Below are 14,390 nucleotides of genomic sequence, written 5' to 3' on the forward strand. Positions count from 1 at the left end.
AGATAACCGACCGGTCTGGAAAGATGTTGACCAAAGGTCGTATCAGTTTGCAGAGAAGAATTAAGTTGGGTACCTGCTTGCGCAAGCGTTGGCATAGTGAAAAGGCGCAAAGTTCAAATACAAAGCAACCATATCTTCATCTCCACTGCTATCAGCACTAAGCGGAGTAATAGCCTGCTCGGACCCCCTCTGGCAGGTTCCATCTTTCTCTAAGCGCCGAACGTACGTGTCTAGTGCCGGTCAGACGTGGCGCAGCGGCTCATGCTGTTTCACTCCCCTGGTAGGAATCCACCTTGCAGAAATAGCGTAGCTATAAGGGACCATGTCATTACCACTACACGGCAGGCAGTGTTTTTTCTTTGCTCTTGGGCTACAAGGGCAACTCATCGCCAGCTGAAACACTCTGTATCTTGAAACATTGTTTTCATTGTTGCTGTGATGGCCTTGGCTACAGGACAACCGAAGGGACAGCCTTCCCGCTTTCCCGCTGCGCTTTTCCACGCTGTTGGCGTTGCATCCTTCATTTACAGCTTCTACCTTCTTACAACATGGAAAACAATCTTTACGGATGCGTTCGGGTGGTACTTTCAGCTCCTCACTGTCGTCGGCCTCGCTACATCCCTGCTGGCATTCACCTTTGGCGTCCTTGCAGACCTCACACTTAGCGATGTCTGTTTTGACGCAAAGAATACCATGTCGATCCTGGCAACCCCTCTCGAAGTCGTCATCTCGGTGCTTTACTGGTCGATAAGAGTATACGACTCATCCTTGCTCATGCCAGGAGCGCTCGACATTGATCCTCTGCTCGACATTGGATTCCACCTTGCGCCAGCAGTATTGCTGTCGCTCGACTTTATCGTTTTGAGTCCGGCATGGAAGATCACAGCTCGTGGCATGATGCCTCTGAGTGTTGCCTTGGCTTTGGTGTATTGGTGCTGGATTGAGCTGTGCTTCCAGCGAAATGGGTGGTGAGTTTACGAGGCAGTTGGATACTTACTCGTTTGTCGCTAATACGCAAGCAGGTATCCTTACCCGCTCTTTGATCAGTTTTCGGCTATTGAGCGTAGCTTGATCTTTGTTCTCTCGGCTGGCCTGCTGACAGCATCGTCATCTACTCTTCAATGGGTTCATGGAGAGATACAAGGCCCCGTACTAAGCCCAAAGAACAAAGCCAAGGTGTATTGATGCTGGTGAAACGGAGATTAGCTACCGTCGACGAGGTAAAGGCCATCTGAGATTCGCGTACTAGGTATGAGAATGTTGGGATTCTAGCGTGTTATAGTTGTTATTATTGCTAGAATACTTGTGCTCATTTCTGCCAACTTTCGCACTTGGGCTATTTCAATCTTTGTTGAGAATGTCGCGTACTTCAAAAGAGAGAATACTCTTCAGCAGTCTCTCCCCACAAGTCAATAGCCGCTCATTGTGGTACTTGTAATACTTCAAGTATGGAAAATATTCAAAATACCTAGCCAAAAAGTAATCCTGCCCGTCGGTGTACACAACGTTCCTTCATTGAAGCTCAGAGGTTGCCTTAGTCTATCGATCAATGTCTCTACCATCTCTCATTCATGGAACGCTGATATCACATCTACCTGCTTTCGGTACTATAAAAAACTCGCCCACTTGTGTCATCATGTCATCCGTCATGCTCTGATGCAGCCGTGCACCCCTACACTCCCGGAAGAACAGGGCAAGTGCAAGACGAATTTCCATCCGTGCTAGATTCATGCCAAGACAACTCCTAGATCCTATACTAAAAGGAACATGGGCTCTCTTTAGTTCTGGAGTTGGATTGGCAAACCGGTTTGCGTCAAATCTAGGCACCCCGAGTTAGTCATTGTTCATCGTCATGTCAACCGGGGACTTACTTTTCTGGCTGGGGAAACACCCCTTCTAAGCGAGATAAAAGCCAAGATTGGGTGTACACTGTAGTGCCGCCGGGGATGTCCCACCCATCGACAGAGATGCCGCCTGTGGGCACCAATCTCTCGACGGGAGCTCCCGTGGGGTTGTAAAGTCTCAACACCTCTTCAAGAACATTGCTCAACAGTGGCAGAGCCTCGACTTCTTTGGCTGTAAAGCCAGAAGAGAGGGCTGCCACTTCATCTTCCACCTGCTGTCTCAAGGTGGGATGTCGGAGAACCTCCCAGACAGCATATGTCAACGTGGCTGCTGTGCTGTCGGAGCCCGCTACTATCATCATAGCAGCCTCCGATCCCATCTCGTCGTCATCCAAGGCTGCCCGCCGGCTCTTGCTGTTGTCTTCACTTAGAATACGGCCAAGCATTGTGGTGGTGCACTTTGGTGAATGCCGCAATTCGCCGAGGGCAGCCATCACAGGACCGAACATGACCTCTGTGCAGCACACTACATCCCTGACCCAGGCAATGGGAGACCACCTGAGAGGTGACATAAGGACCTCGGGCAGAATGGCCTGTAGCATGACCTTCATGTTGACCTTTTCCAGGGCTTTGAAGACTGGCGAGTCTTGCCCGCCTGATTCTAGCAAGTCAAAAGACTGTCCAAATGCCATTTCAGTCATGACATCGACCGCGAGGCATCGCCACCACTTGTAGACATCGACTCTCCCATCTTCGGCCTCGGTCTTGATCTGAGAAATAGCCAGCTCAACTAGCCGTCGGATTGTCGTCTCTTGATCAGCCCGCACAGCGGTAAGACTTCGACCTAGGATGCGCTTCCGTTGAGCGTGCGCTTGAGGATCTCGCATGGTGAATAGCATAGGCGAGTGGCTGAAGCGAATCTTGTCAAAGACGGGAGTTTTGGTGCAGTGGCTACCAACACCATGGATTCTGTAGTAGCCATCAATGCTGTTGACAGAAACGTCCTTGGGCCCAACCCTCACGACGGAGCCATGGATCTTGTGGAGCCGTTGCAGATAATGACGGCTCGTCCCGACCAGTCGGGCATAGAGAAAGGGAATATCTGTGAAGCGTGTGTACCATGGGCCAGGAAGAGAAGAGACTGAACTTTGGGCATAGTCAAACAGAATCTTGAAGAAAACTATCAAGGGAAGGGCAACAAATGCCAGTATCACAGTGACAGACATGGGTGCGGTTAGAAGAGAGGTGGACTAGGGATGAGAAACGCAGGTCCAAGCAACAGAAGAGTTGCTGGATACCTTGCAGACAATAAATTAAACGCATGAAAGACAAATTTAGCACAATCACGCCCGATGGTACACGTACGACGGACAATTCTAGTCCGTGCCTTTGTTGGTGACGAGTAGCGCTTACTGGTTCAAGCTCCGCTTGATTGCATAGTAACATGGATGAACCTCAGACATTATTCAACTTGGAATCAATTACGTGAGACTTGTCAGTGTGTCTAGAACGATCTAACTGGTCCTGCCCTGCATGCGGAGCGTAGTTAAGTTGCCGGGACTCTATGGGTCTGAAAAAGGCTTCAAGGTGATTGATTGGTGGGCTTGGCCTCGACGGACGAGTTAACCGCGCGGGTGGCACCGCATTGGTGGGACTAAAAGAAAGAAAAAGGAAAAGAGAAAGAAGAAACAGGGGGGGTAGCACCCAAGCTGCCAGATGAGAGGAGTAGCTGAAAGGTGCATGCATGCTCGGTTTGGTGGGCAGCAAGGCTTGGATGTTCCTCTTAGCGAAGTGGGTGCACTGCAGTGGAGAAATCTCTACTCCCTGGTCAAAACGAGTCCGTCACATGCCAAAGGCGCACAAATCTTTCAAGTTGCGTGCTGGGAGGTGATATGATGCCTGTAGGTTTGTTGTCAAGTCTCCACCTCGGGGCTGGGTTGCACAATCTGCAGTGGGTTGCCATCCATCTACAATTAGCAGGTAGCAGCGGTTCCGCTGCGTGTCTTGGACGCTGCAGCACTAGCTCTGCCATGCTGGCAGATGATGGATGGCACAGCAGCAGAGTTTTTCTTGGAGTGGCAGTGGCAGTGCGCATTATCGTCTGGACAGAGTGAAGCCCCAGTGCGCTTTACAACGCTGACAAAGAGAGATTGGAGTTTCACGCCCAAAGCAGCAGCTTGACATGACTGTTAGCACACATGTAACTCATTTGTTAATCGCAACGCTGATTGAGGAGGCTGGACTGCAAATGTAGGATCATGGGTAGATGTATAGGGTAAGCTCAGATATTATAAGATAGGTTGGATTGGCCAAAGATAAAAGTGCATTCCTGCAGCCTTGTTCCGTGGATGCAACTCCTGAGTTGTGCAAAAATTGGCGCTGTTTTTGTTTTCTCGTCGCTGTACTCGCGCCTTTTCTCACCCCAGACGAAGAGTGCTCCTATTGCTCTGGAGCCTTCAACAGTTACCCCGGCTCCGGGCTCAAGGTGGAGGCAATGTCTGCAGCCCGGGCTGCTCGATGCCATGGATGCGCGGTAACTGGTGCCACGCTTTAGATCCTCCATCCTATCATGCAGGCCAAATGGGAGTCCCCCATAATGTTTGAACGCATGTCCTTGCAGTGTCTGGACAGAAGCGAGATCCTATATGTGCAAAAGATAGCAAAGGTCGTACACGTAGCGAGTCTCATGAGATGTTCAAGTCGATAACCGAACCTAGCACTGTGTTAGCATTGAGATATGATGCTACGGCATATTTATAATGTGTTCTTTGTTATGGTTGAAGCCTGGCCCTCGATGGGATAACTAAGCCTGAAGACCGGCATCTACGCACCCGACTATTCTTATGGAGGAGGCTTCTACACTTTAGTCTGGGTTGCACCCTTAATAGCAACTTCATGGCAGCAGACAACAGCCCTCCATGAGAGTCACTCGACTTGCTCGCTCGCGGCTGGGCGCTTCAAGAGAGGTTGCTGTCCAAGCGGTTCCTCATCTTCGGCACCCATGCGCTTCTCTGGGAATGCCTAGAAAGAGTAGATTGTGAATGAAACTATCTAACGAATTAATCTTTTACAAACACCTTGGACAGTTCTTCAAGTAGGCAATGCCAGAAGGCTTGGTACGACCGGTTTGAGAGAGATGACCCTAGCAACCGTGTTTTTCCAGCTCTTCTGAAGGCGGCTCACTTCCAGTTACTCTCTGGCGCGACCTGTGATCAAAGCCACCCTCGGCGAAGGTGGCAACGTGTCGTCGCGGCCTACACCAAAACTAATCTGACCAAAGCGTCTGACCGACTTCCCGCAATAGCAGGGCTGGCGGCGCAGTTCTCTCGAGGTGACACAAGTCAGAGATACTCGGCTGGCTTGTGGAAGTGGAATCTCCAGGAAGACCTGACATGTTTTATCGATGAGAATATGACAAAAAAGCAAGCCGTCTCCCTGAATACATCCGGCGACTCCCCATCATTATACCCTCCTGACCGTGGGCTGGTTGCAGCAAGCTGGTGCAGATTACAAGCCAGACGGAAGAGCCAACCCACCACTATGTTAGCATTGACTCTACGGTGTACGAGGCTGCAAGTGTCGAGAACCCTTTCGGGAACCGCTCGCGGGGAGCACTGCTCTTACGAGGCCCTGTACACTGGGGTTTGCTCAGGTCATTGCAGAATGATGGTACCAACCATGCGGTGTCCAACTGCGCCTACTACTCTGATTCAGGTGACCAACCGAAAGATGCAGCTCAAGGTAATGATATGTATATTTTGATGTCCTGTGGCTCTGCCGTACCAGCTAGCTCCTGCCAAGACTCCAAGCCATGGCTTTTGTTACATGTGAGATTAACTGGTGAAGTAGCTGAAGCAAGGTTCCGTCGCTTGGGTATGCTCCTGGTGGAAGCTACGGCTGAGAAAGGTGCCGAATTGACAGATGTCATTGTCGATGGATGCTTTGTATACAAGGAAACGTAACTGGTCGAGTTGGTATAATGAGAATCCACTGGTTATATATAGTTATCTCTCCCGCCGCGGACAAATCAGGTCGAATTCGTCTATATCCCTGAGATTACGGTAACAAGTAGCTAACTTTTGATTTGCCTTTGCTTCTCGATATCTTCTTAACCTTGGTCTCGCCGCACAAGTCGGTTGTGTCAACATGGGTTCCTCCACAGGGGTACACTTCTGCCCCGACAATCTTGACGACGCGGAACTTCTCCCCAGGAGCTACGAAGCTCGCGTCAGGCGTCAGACGCTCCAACCCATTGTCGCGGAAGTCCTGTGCGTCCCACCAGTGGATTTCAACGGGCATCTTTGCCGTGATGAACTCGTCCACCTTTTGCTGAATGGCGTCTTTCCATTTTCCTTCAATGAGTCCTTGGAACTCGCACGATGCTGAATCGGGGAAGTGTGAGGCTTTCAGCTCGTCAAAATCGTCGATCTTGTCCTTTAGGAGGTGGTTGACTGCCGAGCCGAGGACGTGACCAGCAGTATGGTATCGTGAATAGAGGAGGCGTAGTTCAACGTCGATCTCCTGGTTCACATCGTGGCCCTGACTGAAAGTGTCTCCCGGGGAGTTGAATCGTCCAAAGTGCAAGACTTGACCGTTGCCTGTTGCATCCATTCGAGCCGCCGCGACGGTAAAACATACGCCACCTTGATCCGTCATCTTGCCGACATCTGAAGGTTGGCCCCCGCCTTGGGGGTGAAAGATGGTTTGTTCTGTGATGACGGCGTAATCATGCTCAGTGCCTTGCTTGAAAAGATCTTGGTTATCTTGCTCAAGATCACCATAGGATTGCACCGCCACTACCCTGGTCTGAAGAGTAGAAAGCTTTCCATCTCGCTGAAAGGCGAGGAAGGTCCTGATCGGCAAGGTCATGCTAGTGTTGAAGGAGCGGGACGAGGCTCGTATCCCACAGCGCGGGAGATTCTGCGTATATGAAAGTCCAAGTCGGAAGAGCAAAGAGACTGGCAAGCGAAGTGTGTATAACATGCTCAGGGGCAGTGAGTCTCGATCTGAGGCATTTGTGGCAGTTTAATGGTCCTCCGCTATTGGTCCAGATCACTGACTCAGCGCCCCCGATAACCAAATGATCGAGATAAGATTAGATAAGAGATTTCCCTTTTACTTTTTGCTCTTCTATATACCTAGGGATACACTCGTTTGCATCTTTTCATCTATACTGTGGTTTTTATTATAGCAAGAAGTCGATCCTGTTCCTCACATCACCAGGATTCCCAGCCCAGCCCCAGATCATCACTCGTAGCTTGACTAGCCTCTTGCTCCCAGAATACACACTTCCTCATCTCCATCCAAGCACCCAGGCTCCATTCAAAGCTTGGGTCCCTGACTTTGACCTGTCCCAAATTGCACCCTATGCGGAGTACCTCGCGGTGTTGTTGACAACCTACAATGACACGTCTCGAGAAGACAGCCCAGCCACAAGAGCAAAGGAGACAATTGCCAACACATGACGGTATTAAAGTGAAGAACCGTAAATTACTGGTTGCTAATCGTGGGCGCTTCTCGGTGCCAGCGCTGGTGTGGCGTTGTAAATACCCACGGAACGTTGGAACGCCGACGGTGCCTCCCTTGCACATCAAATTACTACATACATCTTTCCTTCCATGAAATATAACGCTAAGGGGGAAACTAATGTTGAATGAATCTGTGCTCCTCTTCCACATATTGATCCTTGAGCTTGAAAGGTGGGCAGGGTAGGAGAACTGCGATCACCCGAGCGCGGTGCTCTTTGGAGGCGTTGATCCACCTGTGCATTGTTGCACGCTGGATTATATGGTCCTGTTGAAGTAGTGAATTTGTTAGTCAAGGTATTGTCAAATTGTGGAGGGCCTATGAAGCAAAACGTGGAAAGCAACTTGAAACGAGAGGTAGATGGAGTATTGTAGTTGGCAGAGAAATATAGAACTTACCCCAGCTCTCAGTAGAACCTTTTGTCCACTATCAAGTTCGTGGTAGACCTCACCCATCACGCAGGTCGAGATGTCCAGAGACACAGTCCTGTGCATATGCCCTACCGCACCAGGGTCAAGATCTAGGTTCACGACATTGGCTCCTCCCAGTTCCATCTCGCCCGTATGAGGGTTCAACTTGGTAGGAGGCACGATTATTTCTTGCCTCGTGCGGCCGACAACCGAGTCATGTGATAGATGTGCCTTCAAATCCTCGTCATCTGTCAGGTCGGGTGCCAATTTCGCTGTTGCATAAGAGCGGGCTGCTGTGCCAAAACCTGGCACTGGGAAGTAATGTAGCTCAGGGGCGTCGACATAAATGCTTTCCCCGATTTCACGATCATGGCCTGTTATATATCGCTTGATAGGCATGCCTCTAGTAGCATCCGTCGAATGCGAATCTGTCGGTGAGGGATCCATTAGGTGTCGGCAGTAAGTTTCAAGGTGAGCGCTTGAAAGCTGCACTTCGTTAGCCGATAGGGTATATCAGGAATATTCTAATCAGCCAAAATTTCAGTAAGCGCATGCAGATAATTGTGGCCCAGGTATTGCACTTACATGTCTTGAATGCTGACTTGGGTGGTGAGAGGACACCTTTACTGTTCCCCCGGATGCCCCACGACATGGGGCCGTACCGACGATTGCTTTTATTTGGATCAAGCTGGAGTCACACCTTGTGGATCCCTGCCCATCCCTGATTTCCTAAATTTTAACTCTATGGGATTGATCATACGGAGCCGGAATGGCACCAAGAAGCGATGTAAACTTGAACCCTTTTCGACATGGTGGCCACGGCACTGCTGTTCAATTCCGAGATATGAATTCCGGAACACCCTCGTCTGCTACTCGAGATCAGAGTCTATGCATTAAGCTAATCATTTGATACAATGCCTCTTAACAATAGTAACAAGACGAATCGAACCGGTTGATACAGGGCCTCGAATCTGCCGGCGACATCACTCTGTGACTAAACAGAGTATTTTATATTTTAGAAACTTACGTCTTGAAAGGAATCCATTGTTTGTGAACATGCCTCCCGATTTGTTGTCATCATCTGTTGGACATTCTCATGCCCTATTGCTATTCGTTCCGGGCTTACCGGAAGAAGACCGGAGAGAGTTCCGGAGACATTCCGTGATGTCGATCAACACACCAACGATAATATTAAAACAGACCTTACTTTGTTACTTCTGAGCTGTGTACATTGCCTCATGGAAGCCAATCATCAATAAGTTATTCCAAAAATGATTCTCGAGCTTCTCATCCCTCATTCCTTCGGCATCGCCACTTTATGGCTCCTTGCCGGCATCCTTCTCCGTCTTCTTGTGAACAAGTACGGACAAGGCTTGAACAAGATCCCCGGCCCGTGGCTGGCGGGCTTCACAGACTTATGGAGACTATGTATTGTCCGAGGGCGCCGAGCCCAGGAAGTGCACATCGAATTGCACAAAAAATACGGTCCGATGGTTAGACTGGGTCCGCGAGCCGTATCTGTAGCGGACCCGGAGGCGATAAAGATCATCTACAGCCCAAGTTCTGGGTATTCAAAGGTAAATTTTGGTACAATCGACTCACGCAATGGCAGAGTTGGTTGCTAACGCTACACGTACAGTCAGGTTTCTACCCAGTGCAGCAGGCCTTAGCCAAGGGGAACAGACTCGAGACCATGTTCAACACGGCCAATGACAGATACCATGCAAGGCTCCGCAGATCTGTCTCGAATGCATATGCAATGAGCACCTTGGTTGCTTTTGAACCGTTTGTCGATTCGACCTCAACCGAGTTTCTCAAGCAGCTAAAGCTTCGTTTTGCCGACCGACCAGGGGACGAGGGCATATGTGACTTTGGGGCTTGGCTTCAATACTATGCGTTTGACGTGATCGGTGAATTGACCTTTTCTAAGCGCCTGGGTTTCGTCGAGACAGGCCGTGACGTTGATAGCATCATTCGAGATTTGGAAGGCTTCTTGAACTATGTGTCATGGGTAAGTAGAGTATCCGCTCAGCCCCGATTATGTCTAGAGCAACTGGCTGACATTTGACATCTTCACAAGATTGGCCAAATTCCCTTCCTCGACCGCTTGTTTATCAAGAATCCGATCAAGATTTGGATGGCTAAGAACGGTCTACTCAACTCGAGTGCCCCGGTTGCAGAATTTGCAAAAAAGCATGTCGTCGAACGCCAGCGCGAAGAAGAATCAGGGAATTCGAAAGCTCCGAGAAGAGACTTCTCGAATCGGTTCAAAGAAGCGCGAGCCAAGGACCCCGAGTTCATCACGGAACAACTGGTTCTCGCTTTGACAGTCGCGAACATGTTTGCGGGCTCCGATACGACCGGCATAACGATGAGAGCTGTTTTTTACTACTTGCTGAGGGATCCATCAAAGATGGACAAACTGCTTGATGAGCTCGCCAGGGAGAGCAAGGCTGGGAGGTTCTCGAGAGAGGACGGGCTAGCCCAATGGGAAGAAGTCCGAGACTTGCCGTACCTCAGCGCCGTGATCAATGAGGCTCTACGCTGTCATCCTGCCGTTGGACTTACACTGGAAAGGATAGTACCACCCAGCGGAGTCACTATTGCTGGCTATTTCCTACCAGGCGGCACCATCGCCGGATGCTCTGCGTGGGTCATCCATCACAATGCCGAGGTGTTTGGGTCTGATGCCGCGGACTTCCGACCCGAACGCTGGATAGACGCGACTCCAGAGCAACGACGACGGATGAGCAATTGTCTGTTCTCCTTCGGTGCGGGAGCTAGGACATGCATCGGCAAGAATATCTCTTTGCTCGAGCTCTACAAGTTCGTCCCGACAATCCTTCGGAGGTTTGAGGTCAGTAATCACAGAAACTTAGGAGGTATCGAAATCTGACGTTTGCTTTTGTTCTAGCTGGAGCTGGTGAATCCAGAGACGCCGTGGAAGCTGCATAATGCCTGGTTTGTGAGACAGGCAGGCTTCAATGTACGACTCAAGGAAAGAGACAAGATCATCTGAGCATTTAAATGCCAAGCGTGAGTTGGAAATTGCATAAATATGATGATCCTAGTGTTCAAGGGCGAGGCGCTGGATAAACTGATGGCCTGGCAAGAGTTCATGAACTTTTGATCTGGTCTAACGGGACTGTCCCTGGATTATGAGACGTCATCTCACAGCTGGTGTTGGATACTACCAAAATGAAGAAAAAGCAAAGGGGTTTTGGCTTGCCTGGAAATGGATAAAATAGGGTGAAACCCATATCACCTCGGTCTACTGGCCAGTGTAGACCGGCCTTGCTACACTCAAATCGAACTCTAACAGCACCATTCCTTGGTGAGCGCTTTTCTGTGTGAAAAAGCAACACGATACTTGCTCTATCCTCAGTGCGGCCATGAATCATGTTAAGGACCAGGTGTCAAGGGTAGAGCAGCTTAATAAATGTCTGCGTTGAAGACTACCCGTACAATGCGTCTGTATTCCAGTCTGGACCAAAATTTTCACTTCAAATTCTCATTGAAACTCATAAATCTCGTCTCATAACAGGTTTGAACCCAGTATATCAAGATCCATCGTCGACGTATCGTAGAGATCCATCAAAGCAGGGTCCATGTCCATATCGAGATTGAAGGCGCCGTTGAGTCCCAAAACGCCCAGCTTCGCCTCACCATAATCCCGATCAGCGACTGAATTGGCATCTCTCGTATTGTCAAGCCTCTCGTTGGCTGAAAATGTTGAGAATCCCACGCCATTTGACCCAAATTGCTCCCCGAACGTTTCAAAGTTAAAATCTGACATGACCCAACTATTCCGACCGTCGCCACTTGGTCCAGCCATCCATGATGCAGAAACCTGCTCGTTCTTTCTGAAATTTGCGCTTGATCTCTCGACTGATGCGCCACTTGCATCAGGGTTGTATGAGAAGGCATCTGATCTTTGTTCCCTTCGTGCCCCTCCAACCGCATCGACTGAACCATCAAGGTCACTTGAATGGAGGATGGAAGTCCCTGGTCTGGATGAAATCCGGTACGGCTCTTGATCCTCTGCTTGGGGCGTGAGTTGTTGCAGCGGTTTTTCGGCCCTCGAGTCCCGTCGCACGCTCTTTGGGCTCAGGCGCCCGTGACTATCATTCATGTTCCCTGCCAGAGTTTGGTGTACTAATCGACTAAGCCTAGAGACGCAGCGCGTCATCTTTCCGGAGACCCAGACCTTGTGGCTATACAGATTCAAAGACTGAGTTGCTGCCAGCACGAGGGAGCCATATCTCTTCTTGGAACCCGGTTCCCTGGAAACCAAGGCGATCATGATCATGGCGCAGCTTGTGACGTAGTGACTGAGAGCAAAGCTATACTTGATGAGGTCATCTTTGATGTTTTGGTGGGCAGTGAGGATCTTTGCGGCGAGGCCAGCGCACTCTATGGACGATTCCAGGTCGTCCTCCTCAGTGAGGCTCAGTGGCCTCGAATTGGGTAAAAGGGGCCTTCGTATTAAAAGGCGAAGATATGTGCAGCACTACCTCAACTGTTAGCCGATGGTAGAAGGAGTAGATCATCAATGTATGGGACTTACCGTGGTCAGAATAACAGTCTGCTTGATCTGCCATCGCAAGCTGGTGCTGAATTGGGATTCGTAGGGTTCGTCCGGGTCGTACCTCAAGTTCTTGGGAGCTGTATCTAGCAGCTTACAAAGAACAGTATCGACATATTCGACCATAGCAAATTTAGGGGCACTATATGCTTTGACGCCGTACAACACCTCCCAAGCCTTTCCCGCCACACGAGAATATCGAATCATAGCAACAACATAAGGTATCGGCGAGGGCAATATGTCTCGACCAACCTCAGCTGTGATCTCATGCTGCAATTCTGCCATGGTCTCGTTTCTTGTCGAAAATCTAGTCATCCATTCATCGCTGAGGTCGATCGGTAGTACCGTGTCCACGTTGCTGTCTTGAATGAGGAACGGTTTGCCAGACTCGAGGGCTATCCGACGATCTATCATGTATATCACCCACCACGCCCGACAATATAACTGGTTGTAAAACGCAGGCATGGTGTCGATGGTACTTTGACGGTGTATCCCTATGGTGTGTGCAACAGACACGGTGAGCGCCAGGACCCTAGCAGCTTTCTGGTTCGCATCTAGACGAAACAGATAGATAACCTGAAGAAAGTAAGTATAGCTATTCTCTGGAACACTTCCAATAAGAACATGCTGTATGGTTCACTTACTCTTACGATCAGAACTTGCAGCATAAGCAGGGACTTTGTGGCCGTGTTGCTAGTCTCGAGCAAATCCTGGAGGAGACTCTTCCCGACACAATACAAGCTCCAGCCAGACGATGAGACACCACTTGGATCGGCAATCCTTGATGAAATGCTGCATCGCCCGAGGGCTAGACAAAAACACACCAAAGCCATCGAGACCCGCATGTGTTCCCCTTCTGCGGATTCTGCTGTGGGCCAGGGAGTAGAGTATTGCCACATCTCATTGAACGTCTCCCATATGGCAGGAGGATGGATGAATGGATACATGGGATGGATCTCGTCCAAATAGACTTGTAGATAGTATCTCGATTGGTTCTCGTCGATGGTGACGCCGTGTTGTGCAAGGATGCTATCAAACCACCATCTCCCTCTTCGAGACCCCAACTCGCCTGGGGACGTTGCCGGAGGGTGGAGGGAAGAGGCGGGTGAGGAATGCTCGAGCCGCAACCCTGAAGATACAACACTGTTGTGGTCCAAGGTGTCATTATCGTCTTCGAACGCCGGATTCATAGTTATCTCCCCAGCAAACGTCTGGCCGTCTGCCTCCAAGGCACTCTGAAGTTTCGCAGGAGAATGTTTGAGCTGCTCGTCGGGGGAAAGGTGGTTGAGAGGAGGAATGGTCGAGTCAGGGCCGGGCGGTCGCATGAGACGCAAGTGACGCTCTACGGCGTCCAAGCGAGCTAAGATCTCAGAGCTGATGGTGCTATCATATTGATCATACATGAGCTGATATGTTCAATCTGGGGCTAGATGCAGAGCTCTTACTTTTCAGCTGAGCTAGGAAATGGTCCGACTCCAGGTTGGACATGGATTTCTGCAGCAGTCGCCCTAGAGTCTCGTCGACCCTGCTGCCCACTTCCTCTCGGGGCGGACGACAGACATGGTAGCTGTTTTATTAAACATTGGCGACATGGATCTCCACCTTCACACTTGATATCGCTCAACAGGTCAGCATGGGTGACTGAAGGTGGGAGAGTCGGGAGCAGAAGAGAACTGACCTTGATCTTGCGTTGCTGACAAGAAGTGCTAGGCAAGGGCTATCAATACGTTGTTCGGCGGCAACCGGCAGCAACAGGTTTGACATACCAGGCTCTGGATATGTATTTTCCCCTCTTCATCTTCTTTACCGGACGCTCCGGTTTCTCAAGAGACTCAGCACCAGCACTGGCACCTGTGGCGACTTCGACGACATCGCCTCGCTTTTCGTCTCCATTCTCGTTATGACAGGGCGCGACAGCGGGCCCATCATGAGCCCCTGAGGGGTCCTGGCCGCCGTCTTCGTTGCGGCCGCCACGGTCCTGGGCATCTGACGACGACATTGTGTTGAGACCAAGCTGAGGGATGA

The 14,390-nt window shown here is 50.2% G+C and overlaps 6 protein-coding genes across 6 annotated transcripts; 2 read left to right on the top strand and 4 right to left on the bottom strand.

Annotated features, from left to right (window-relative positions):
- Window positions 1-438: 438 nt before the first annotated feature.
- NCS54_01372500 (Hypothetical protein) lies at window positions 439-1,185 on the top strand (the record flags this gene model as incomplete). The annotated part of the gene is made up of 2 exons (XM_053158899.1): window positions 439-968; window positions 1,023-1,185. 2 exons carry the CDS (start codon window positions 439-441, stop codon window positions 1,183-1,185), a joined length of 693 nt encoding a protein of 230 aa, XP_053014874.1.
- Window positions 1,186-1,867: 682 nt separating this feature from the next.
- On the bottom strand, window positions 1,868-3,070 carry NCS54_01372600 (Hypothetical protein; the record flags this gene model as incomplete). Its single annotated transcript, XM_053158900.1, has 1 exon — window positions 1,868-3,070. The coding sequence occupies one exon, from the start codon at window positions 3,068-3,070 to the stop codon at window positions 1,868-1,870; it is 1,203 nt and encodes a 400-aa protein (XP_053014875.1).
- Window positions 3,071-5,900: 2,830 nt separating this feature from the next.
- On the bottom strand, window positions 5,901-6,806 carry NCS54_01372700 (AA-TRNA-LIGASE-II-ALA domain-containing protein; the record flags this gene model as incomplete). The annotated part of the gene is made up of 1 exon (XM_053158901.1): window positions 5,901-6,806. The coding sequence occupies exon 1, from the start codon at window positions 6,711-6,713 to the stop codon at window positions 5,901-5,903; it is 813 nt and encodes a 270-aa protein (XP_053014876.1). The 5' UTR covers window positions 6,714-6,806.
- Window positions 6,807-7,487: 681 nt separating this feature from the next.
- NCS54_01372800 (Hypothetical protein) lies at window positions 7,488-8,227 on the bottom strand (the record flags this gene model as incomplete). Its single annotated transcript, XM_053158902.1, has 2 exons — window positions 7,488-7,637; window positions 7,769-8,227. 2 exons carry the CDS (start codon window positions 8,225-8,227, stop codon window positions 7,488-7,490), a joined length of 609 nt encoding a protein of 202 aa, XP_053014877.1.
- An 824-nt stretch (window positions 8,228-9,051) lies between these two features.
- Window positions 9,052-10,799, top strand: NCS54_01372900 (Hypothetical protein; the record flags this gene model as incomplete). The annotated part of the gene is made up of 4 exons (XM_053158903.1): window positions 9,052-9,357; window positions 9,420-9,791; window positions 9,861-10,637; window positions 10,695-10,799. 4 exons carry the CDS (start codon window positions 9,052-9,054, stop codon window positions 10,797-10,799), a joined length of 1,560 nt encoding a protein of 519 aa, XP_053014878.1.
- Window positions 10,800-11,315: 516 nt separating this feature from the next.
- Window positions 11,316-14,364, bottom strand: NCS54_01373000 (Zn(2)-C6 fungal-type domain-containing protein; the record flags this gene model as incomplete). The annotated part of the gene is made up of 6 exons (XM_053158904.1): window positions 11,316-12,290; window positions 12,348-12,941; window positions 13,010-13,075; window positions 13,190-13,771; window positions 14,044-14,071; window positions 14,132-14,364. 6 exons carry the CDS (start codon window positions 14,362-14,364, stop codon window positions 11,316-11,318), a joined length of 2,478 nt encoding a protein of 825 aa, XP_053014879.1.
- Between the last annotated feature and the right edge of the window lie 26 nt (window positions 14,365-14,390).

This window comes from Fusarium falciforme, chromosome 11, assembly GCF_026873545.1.
Source record: "Fusarium falciforme chromosome 11, complete sequence".
Lineage (NCBI taxonomy): Eukaryota > Fungi > Ascomycota > Sordariomycetes > Hypocreales > Nectriaceae > Fusarium > Fusarium falciforme.